At 39.5% G+C, this 10,213-nt stretch overlaps 1 protein-coding gene across 11 annotated transcripts in view; it reads left to right on the top strand.

Annotated features, from left to right (window-relative positions):
- phactr4a (phosphatase and actin regulator 4a) overlaps positions 1–9,814 on the top strand; it is a 55,280-nt gene extending 45,466 nt beyond the window's left edge. For 8 of the 11 annotated variants that reach the window (XM_053637412.1, XM_053637413.1, XM_053637421.1 and 5 more), the window contains 9 exons: positions 401–526; positions 1,675–2,149; positions 2,268–2,485; positions 3,114–3,270; positions 3,410–3,465; positions 4,993–5,054; positions 5,150–5,287; positions 7,710–7,786; positions 7,972–9,814. In XM_053637412.1, the coding sequence (XP_053493387.1) occupies positions 401–526; positions 1,675–2,149; positions 2,268–2,485; positions 3,114–3,270; positions 3,410–3,465; positions 4,993–5,054; positions 5,150–5,287; positions 7,710–7,786; positions 7,972–7,987 (1,325 nt within the window). In that variant the 3' untranslated portion in view covers positions 7,988–9,814. Of the gene's footprint in view, positions 1–400; positions 527–1,671; positions 2,150–2,267; positions 2,486–3,113; positions 3,271–3,409; positions 3,466–4,992; positions 5,055–5,149; positions 5,288–7,709; positions 7,787–7,971 lie in introns of all 11 variants that reach the window. The other 3 variants (XM_053637420.1, XM_053637423.1, XM_053637419.1) reach the window with 2 other exon arrangements.
- Positions 9,815–10,213: the final 399 nt, after the last annotated feature.

The raw sequence follows: 10,213 nt of genomic DNA, 5'->3' as shown, positions 1-10,213 counted from the left end.
CAGCTGGGATGTTAATGCTACAGGTATGTAGCTATTTGGATCCCTAGAGTTCTTGTTCATGGGTACAGGAACCAAAGCAACAAGACCCTTTCAACTGGCTGTACTGTAAGACTTCACACAGCTGGACACTTTTCACCTAGTCAGGTGTGAAGGACTGTCTGTGGGGACCAGTGTAGATCTGCTGGGATCTGCTGATGGTCACTGTCATATGGAGGTGATCGTGTACAGTGGGACTGGGTGTGGTGAGAAGGTTTCCTGGGAGATAGGGGAGTTGATGGCCCATTGTCAAATTGGTTGAAAATACAAATATAATGTGAAACTTTGTGAAGCCCGTGTTACCTGTAAGTGAGTAGTGCGCAGCTTAGAAGTTAATTGAACTGCCTTGATGTATTTCTCTTAGTCACAACATTACCCAGGCATGCTAACTCTCAGACTCCTCTGCACTGGACCAGCAGGAGATGGCAGACTGAACATGGTGCTTACCCCTGTCTACCCAGCTATCTCTGTCGCCCCCAGCCTTATCCAGGTGCCCCCTGTCCTCTGTGCCTCCCCATGCCAGTTAATTAACACCTAAAAGTGCAATACTCATATCCAGACCTGGATCATGCATGTGGTTTGTCTCTGTGGTCCTGTTCCAAAACGCACAAGAAGTTCTGTTAATTCTTGCGAAATTCATGCAGTTTTAAATAGTTGCATAGGGTTGGATCATTTTCATATGAATTTGCAGAAAGCTTGTACAGGACAGGTGCCAGGAACTTCTTTTGCATTGGAATAAGACCTAGATGTGAGACTGAACTAACACACCATGATCATCCACAGCTGAAACTGCACCCATATTTACCCTCATCACTACATTTTATGTAATTCTGTGCCTCATTATTTGTCATCGGATGTGCCCGGCATGGTATGATACCAATCAGTTTCATGCATGAAACCTTTTGCTTGTATCTTTCTCATTTGTAAGTCGCTTTGGATAAAAGCGTCTGCTAAGTGAATAAATGTAAATGAAACCTAAAAATATGCTAGACCATAATGTTCACTTCTACTTTAATCCCATGTAATCGACATTGACTAAAGAGTACAGTACACCACTACATAAACTTTATTTACTGCATAAATCATTGCTCTGTTTGTTTGTTATTTGCATTTGAATACATATCCTAGGTACTAACATGTACATTGTTAATTATTTAGCTAGAATGTTTTGTTCATTACTTAACAGTAGTTATGATGTCAGTTAGGGCTGCAACAAATATCTAAGATCTTTTGCTGTTCTAATTTCAAACGAAACTTTAAAGCAAGTTAAGGTTGAAATGGATCTGTATCTAAATGCTGGTAAATCAGTATCCTACACATGGACATAACCTTGCCATTAATTATTTACTGTTTACTATTTACGTATTTTACTGCTACTCAAAAATACCAAACCACGTCCATAAAACTTTTTGTAACATGAGCTTGATGCGTGTCATCTTTCACTTACCAAGCAGGATCTTTTGTTTAAAATGTTTTCACAGATCTGATGCCACGAAATGTGTTCCTGCTTTGTGTTGACTAATCGTTGCAGCCCTAATGGTGTGACCCAGTGTCATCGATGTCAAGTCGTATTTTCGTACCTTCCTTTAAAATATCTAATATATCTTTATTTGATTCCTATTTGCTTTATCATAGCAGATGTACCCCCGCCCCTGGTAGTCTCGAACCCAGTTCCTTCAAAGCGCTCTCCTCCGATTCCTCCTGCAAGGATGACGCCAGTCACTAAACGCAACTTGGGGGACCCCTCATCCAATCAGGCTGAGCCTCCTGCCAGAAGTTCTTCCCCCAACCCTCCCCCCTCCCAGTCAGAAGACAGCAAACACCCCAGCTCTACGGCTGGAACGGTCTCTCCACCACCTAGCCATATCCCTCCGTCTCCACCAGGTATTACTGTGGAGCCTTCGAGCCCCACCACTGAGCCTCCGAGCCATCCTCCATCCATACCTTTGCACATCCTGATCCAGCGTGCACTCAACAGCCCTGGCCCTGTAGAGCCCAACCCAGATGGCAATCATAGAGCTCACTCTATGCTGTTTGAGATGCCCCCAGAGGTCACAGAGGTCGAGACGAGTGGACGACATTCGCTTCCTGTCACCATCGAGCCGCTCAGACTGTGAGACCTTTTTATTAACTTTATGCATAAAAAAATTTGAATTGAAGCAGTATTTTATCTATTACACTTATAAGCTGAAGACTTTCTTTATCACACACTGTCTTTCTGGTTCTCTTAGGCCTGAGGATGATGATTTTGACATGGAGGAAGAGCTGCAAAAGCTGCACCCTCCTCCTCGGCAAGAGCTGGAGGCCGGGAGCAGGTGGGGATTTGTGGGAGACCCCATGGTTATCTTTGAGGACTCGGACAGTGAGCAAGAGGAGGATAACGACTCAGATGGACCTATTCTCTACAGAGATGATGCTGATGAGGATGATGAAGAGGATGTGCCCTTAAGTATGACGCTCTAATTCGACTTTATTAACTTTTGAGTAGATTGCATTACACATTTTTTCATGCCAAAAGACAGCTGTAGTACTGCAGAAATGCCACGTGTTCTGGATATTTGGACCAACGGACAAAAAGAGAAGATAAATTGTGGATGCATGGACAAAATGTTATGCTATATAGTAGTTATTTATATCAAGTAATTTATTGAGAGTTAGGTCAGTGGGCTCCATGCTTGGGTGATTTTTTGTGCACAAATGAATGAAAGAGTTTTGCGAGTACATTTTCAGCAATACATGCCCCCTAACCAATGGGTGTTTTTTTATTATTATTATTTGTTTGTGTAAATATATGCAGTGTGAAAACAACCCGAACAAAAAATTATCAATTTTGCTTTAATTCAGACTCCGCAAATGGACTAATAGGTGTGTAAGCGCTCTTATGAGTGGAGAGATGACCATTCTTAGTGATCTGAATATCTGAAAAGCTTCACCATCTGTTAGGGAATGACACACTGGATGAGTGAAACACAACAAAGCTATGAGGTGTGGGATGGATTGTACCAGACTTAATGAAGATGGAAAATAGTTATTTTTTTCCTGATTTAAAAAAAAATAATAATTTTTATCTCTTTTAGCTGGTCTGGCCGGCAAAGTGAAACGGAAGGACACTCTGGCTCTAAAGCTGGAGAAACAGCAGGAAAGAGAGGAGAAGCAGGGACAAGAGAACAGCACCTGGAGGAACCGGGAACAGTGGGAGGCCATGCGCAACAAGATTGGCACCACCCTCACACGGTGTGTGTGTGTGTGTGTGTGTGTGTAGTGTTTTTTGTAATCTTTTTTTTTTATTTTATTTTATTTATTTATTTTTTACCTGTCCGAGTCAATCAACAGCACTATTACACATTAAAAGTTTGATATTGTATCATTTTAGGAGATTGAGTCAGAGACCAACACCAGAAGAACTTGAACAAAGAAACATTCTGCAAGGTCAGTATTTACAACACGCTCCAGTGCCAGACTTATAATTTCCTCAAAGAAAACACACTTCTTTTTTTGCCCTTTTAAAGTGCATCGTAAAAATACCACACCTCCACCTTTCCAGCTATACATTTTCATAATGTGCTTTGATTATTTATAAAGCTTCACAAAAAAAGCCTTTTTTTATATCCATACTCCGTAAGGAGAGTTGCGTAAGTGAAATAAAAGCCTGTTTTTGCACTGTATGGCCAAATACTTAGAGCTGCCATGTTTGAAAGGTGCCGGCTTGTGAAAACATGATTACAGTTGCTTTTTCTGTGTTACGTGCTGCTCATTTACATTTATTCATTTTACATTTATTCATTTTACATTTATTCATTTAGCAGACGCTTTTATCCAAAGCGACTTACAAATGAGGAAATGCAAGCAAAGTGATATATCAAGTGGAGAACAATGCAAGTAGTGCTACCATACAAGATCCATTAATTGAGTTCTAGAAAAGCCAAGTGCGCAGAGTAGAGGTGTAAGTGCCAGAGTATGTGGGGTTTTTTTGTTTGTTTTTTAAGGATAATGTGGGGTTGGCATTTTAGGGGTTAGTTAAGTGCTCACGGAATAGGTGGGTCTTTAGCTGTTTTTTGAAGATAGTGACAGATTCTGCGGTCCGGATTGAGGTTGGAAGTTTTTTCCACCACTGAGGGACAGTTAGTGTGAAGGTTCTGGAAAGGGACCTTGAGCCACGCTGAGTAGGCACTACTGAGCGTCGGTCATTAATTGATTGCAGATTGCGTAAGGGAACATAAGCCTTCAGGAGAGAGTTGAGGTAGGAGGGTGCTGTTCCAGACAAGGTCTTGTAGGTGAACATCAAGGCCTTGAATTTGATGCGGGCGGCTACAGGAAGCCAGTGGAGGGAGATGAAGAGGGGTGTGACATGGGCTCTTTTGAGCTGGTTGAAGACGAGACGTGCTGCTACATTCTGAATCATCTGAAGGGGTTTGATGGAGCTGGCTGGGAGACCCGAGAGTAGTGCATTGCAGTAGTCTAGTTTTGAGATAACAAGAGCCTGTTCGGTGAGGTAGGGTCTGATTTTCTTGAGATTGATTAGCATAGTTCCTCTAAAATTAATAGCAGAATATAGGCATCCTTTTGAGGCAGCGGTCAACCGAAAAGCCGAATGATTAAAGGTTAATGCTCATCATTCACAGTAGTTACGGTCTTGCCTAGCAAACCTACCAGTACACACCATCTCATCAGTATGGTTTTGGCAAGTCGAGTACAGTTAGATAAAACATTTCCATTCAGCATGTGGAAATTCCATCTGAATTTTAGTTTCTTCTAGCTCAGAATCATTTCACTCGATAGTGGGAGAAAATGGCTAGTGGAAAAGATGCCTTGTGTGGAGTCTAAATACACACACCTGTATGGCAGACAGCTCTTTAGATGAATCTCTGCAGAGCTCTTTTTGTGTGTATATGAGAGAGAGAGGGGAGACCATTCACATGTTTCTCAGCTAAACAAACTATTTGCTTCTTGTTCTAGCCAAGAATGAGGCAGACAGACGAGCTGAGAGAAGCGAGATCAAACGCAGACTTACAAGAAAGGTTGGACATTCTCATTCTCTCTCTCTCAAAAAAAAAGTCCCTTTCATGTATATTGCTAGAGGAGTGTATTCATGTAACTTTTTTTGTTGCTGCAGTTGTCTCAGAGGCCCACAGTAGCTGAGCTCCAGGCGAGAAAGATTCTACGCTTCCACGAGTATGTGGAGTGCACACACGCTGAAGACTATGACCGGCGTGCAGATAAACCCTGGACTAAACTTACACCTGCTGATAAGGTACAGAACAGTTCACATCACAATTGTCCAGGGATTCCCAATTTGCACAGTTTAGTTTTAACGCTTATCAGATGCAGTTCATCTAGGGCTCTCGTATATCATCGGTTCTTATTCGTAGTTTTGTGTGTAAACAGTACGTAGGCACATTTCTACTTGTAGTATGTACTTTAGCGGGTTATTCTTGTGTGTGAGGATGTGTGTATGTTTAGAATTACTTGTATTCGTGTGCATACAGACATGCCTAGTGGTAGAAAAGCTCATTCACTCCAAGCTGATTCTAAAAGGTGCAGACAGTTAAGAGATTATAGTGTGAAGTAAAATCCCATTAAAGGTGCCTCTGCAGGTCGTTTGCCGTGATGTCTTGCTTGAAGATTTTGCACACATGGCTTTATGCAGGGAGGAATGTGTTTTTAAGGAGCGCAGGAACTTGTGATCATCAGTGGCTCATAAGTTGATTTCGTGTGACTAGCGCAGATTTAGCTCATCTCTGTCAGACCTACTTTCAGTGGCCAACAAAACACAGTAGCCTCCCCATACATACTCAAGTTCATTCTACGAGCCACAGGCACATTTCAAACAGAAATTGGAGACTTGTCTGGCATTTGAGTTGAATAACGACATGTCTTGCATGCATTCATATGTCTCATCACAATATATTATATTTTTTGCGCATATTGCCCATATATTGCACATGCAAGATTTTTTGTTATTCCACGTTCTGTATTGTTGCTCTATTCCGTCCATTATTTTTATGTGTGTGTATGTGTGTGTATATATATATATATATATATATATATATATATATATATATATATATAAGTTATTGTTGTATCACATGGTTATTGCACATATTCCCAGTTACAGTCCCCTCTGAAAGTCTTTGAACAGCAGCGGCAATTCTGTTGTTTTCACTATACACTGAATACATTTGGGTTTGAGATCAAAAAATGAGCATGAGACGATGGATCATAATTTCAGCTTTCATTTCCTCATGTTTATCTATGTGTTGACTTAAAACATGGCACCTTTGATGGCAAACCATCCAATTTTTAGGTGAGCAAACGTATAGGAACAGATAGTCTTAAAGTAAATGACGCTTAATATTTGGTTGCATATCAGACCACAGCTTTTTCAGGACATTGCAAATTGTTATATTGGCTACACCCAATGCTTGTGCAATGGCTCTGATAGATTTTCCTTTTTTTTTTTTCCCCTCAGCTTCAAAATGGCTTGTATTTCTCCCATAGACAGCTCTCTGGTCTTCATGTTGGTTTATACTTTTTAACTACTATTGCAGTCTTCACAGCTGAAACCTAGGGCTCAAACCAAAAGTAGAGATTCAGAGCTATTAATTCTTGAAAGTCAATTTAACAGGGTACACCTGGGCAGCAAGAAACATCTGTCATTCGCATGTTCCAGTATTTTTGATTGCTTGAGGACAAAATAAAGGGTGGGTTCAAACAAAAGGTTTAGCACATCTAGATGTAAATATGAAGAAATGAAAGCAGAAATTCTGATCAGTTGTCTCGTATTCATCTTTTATCTCAAAACCGAAATGCCTTCAATGTATAGTGAAAAAAATTGAATTGGCCTTGCTGTTCCAATACTTTCAGAGGGGACTGTGTATCACAGTAGTTATTGTTGTATTAGTCATTATACATAGAACTTGTGGCACAAATTCTTACTTACACTTATTATAATAAGTAAATAAATTTAAAATAGTGTTGTGCGCTAATTAGTCACAGGAGTCCATAGTAGTTGTTGTTGTTTTTTTTTTGGTTTCTTTGGGGTGTTTTAGATTCGATGAGAAACTATAGTAGTGACATATATCTTCTAAGGCTCTGTTAAGCACATATGAAGCACTAATCAGTGTGAGAATTGCTTGTTTGTTTTAAATGTAACGTGTCAGGCTTTGTACTATCATTGTTGGCAGATTATCAAAGCAAACTAAATGTACTAGCTACATATGCTATGTACCTGAGTCAGCCCAGATCTCTTCCTTCCAAGCTATATATTTCTTTGTAAAGTCTGCATTTAATGGGAGTTCTTCTGTGCATCAAACAGTAAATGGGAGCTAATCTGCTGTAGGAGCTGAAGGTTTGAGAGTGAAAATGAAGAAATGTTGGACCACATGCGTCACAGGATTGGTCTGAGGAATCATATGTAGAATTGAGAAAACCTGTCGCTGAAATCAAAGATCCATGCACTTTCGTATAGATAATGACTTAGTCGCGTGCTTGTGTGAACATAGGATAAGCCAGGCTGAACTCTCCACTGAATATGAATCTTTACTTTTCTTAATATGTCTCTTGGTTTGCGTGTCAGTTTGTTTACTTAGGATATTTGTTTTTTCACTTTGTTTTTGCCCCCCAACCCCCCCCCCTTTTTTTTTTTTTTTTTTTTTTTTTTTTTTTTACTGCAGGCTGCCATCAGAAAGGAGCTGAATGAGTTTAAGAGTTCGGAGATGGACGTTCATGAGGACAGCAGGATGTACACCAGGTAAATCATCTACACATATATTTACATTCAATCCTATTTGTAATACAAAAGTGAGCTTTTTTTTTTCTTGCTTCAGAAGCAACACTGTGCGCCATTAACATTAGAAACCGTCTTTTGTTTAGTTCATCCACTTGATTCTCTGTTCAGTTTTTTTTAATTGATCCCTTGACTCCTCTATGTTACAGGTTTCATCGTCCTTAGTCGACACCGCCAGAGAGAAGACAACGCGGAAGCGAGAGTACAAAGTTTTGGAAATCCAGTGGAGCCATGGAAGCCATACAAGCTGTACAAGACGCTGATGTATCTAATTTTTGTTTGTTGAGGATTGGAGTGCAGTGCCAATCCAGTAGGAACTAAGCTACCATGGGCTCTTTGATTTCTGCTGAGTTCATATCAGTTGGTGCTAGGCCTTAAGACAGCAGGCATCCAGGCATGAGCTGCACAGAGCTCTCTGGAATTCTGACTGGCCTCATGGTGCACACAGCTCCTGGTCCCTGTCTGCTGATTGCACCACCCAAACAGCCTTTATTGGTGGTTTTGGTGATGCAGAAACAGAAGCAGCACTGTTTTTTTTTTTCGTAATCCGGTATCTATATGCAATATATCGAGATTTTTTTTTTAATTTATGTTAAGGATGGCACTGTGATCTTTGTACTATGAACAAAATGTGACGGTGACATCATGGCATTGTGTGTGTTAGGGCTTGCATGATGATTCATTTTTGCTAGTCGCCTGGTAATTTAAAAAAAAAGTTGACTAGTGATTTTTTTTATTTTATTAGTGCAGTTAGATGCTAAAAAAAAACCCAAGAAGAATGTGTTATAAACTGAGCTTCAGTTAACAGCCATACATGGGCTATAAATTCAATTCCCAGCTTTTTAGGACCAACCTGTCTGTTCAGCTGAATTGTTGATTCTGAAATTGAGAGCACGTAGCACTGAAGCTCATGTCCATCACCAGAGCATACAGCAGCTTTCCAGTCTCACAGTGATGCACAAGTTCAAAGTAACGTTCAAAGAAGAGTCTGGATGATGCAATAGTTAAGTGGGATACAGATATTTTGTTTAAATTTTAATTAGATTTAAAGGACAACGGTGTGGGATTAAATAATCCTGCACACAGCTCTACATTTAAATATACATTTGATATTAGTGATGTGGTTTTTCTTGACTAATTGGCATCCCTACAGTGTGACTATTGAATGTATTAGTCAGCTACTTTATGCAGTCCCTTAGGTGTGTGTGTGCATGTGTGTATGTGTGTACATGTGTGAGACGAGTGTGTATCTGCACATGCTGTAACATTCTGCCTTATAAATGCTGAGATAAATACTGGTGCCCACAAAAAAAAAAAAAATCAATAGAGAGAAAGTTATGTAAAATAATGACATTATATTTACCACTGCTGTTTATCATACATACATCCATATGAATCTCAGGATTAGTACTCAAGGGTACCATCTTCTCTCAATGTGCATTTTACTGTTATTCCTTTTATTTCATATTTGTGTAACACTGTCTGACAAGGGTGTTCATTTTTTTGTCTTTGCTTCCAAACAGCAACATGGCACTTCTCCAGAGATGAAATGAGCTTAAATGCAATATAGATCTTTAGTGTAAAGAGAACTGTTAAAATTGTTGTTACAAGCAAACTGTTCGTGAACCTAAAAATGACAAAATGATGCACACTTTTTGTTTTTTTGTACATTTATATGCTTTTTTTGGTCCAAGTTGATTTTATGACACTGTTCAAGGCTGTTAGTAGGCCTCTTTTGTACAGATATATACTGTTCTGATAATTGTATAATTTTGTCTTCCAAATGTTTAAAAGATGTTTTAATTGTAATTACGGTATTACTAAAAGATTGTGTATAAGGCACAAAGGTTATATTGTGTGTGTACGTATATACGTATATGTAAGTAGTGCGAAATGGTACTCAAACTTTTATTCTAGTAATTTTTTATGGTGAAAAAAGACTGATGTTCATAATTCACTTCATAAGTTGATTAAAACTCTTAATTTCTGATACCTTTTTTGTCAAATTGTGTTTATTAGTCTTTGAGAAAGTGCACTTAAATTGGTATATCTGAGTTTTTGTGCCGTCTGGTGGGCAAATTTCTTCTTCAAACTTGTTTATTCATGTAGACTTCTACTTAGTGGCAGCATGTCCACTACTCTTTATGACGTTCTCCATACATTTTGAACTCCCATTAAATACTTAAGTCTTTTTGCATGACCAACGATTTGCAAAAGTGCCACTGTTTGACAGACATTCTGTTTGGCTGACATTATATTAAACTTTCTAGATGTTGTGCAGTCACAGGGCAGCGTACTCACTGCCCTATTTAGCTCCATAAAGTTATTACTGCAACTTGTTGCAATAGAGGTCCATTGGGGAGGGAATCACGCTGCCCCACAGTTGCTTTT

Source organism: Ictalurus furcatus, chromosome 12 (genome assembly GCF_023375685.1).
Source record: "Ictalurus furcatus strain D&B chromosome 12, Billie_1.0, whole genome shotgun sequence".
NCBI classification, from domain to species: Eukaryota; Metazoa; Chordata; class Actinopteri; order Siluriformes; family Ictaluridae; genus Ictalurus; species Ictalurus furcatus.
Note: the sequence above shows the minus strand (reverse complement) of the source record. Positions and strands in the feature narration are given on the sequence as shown.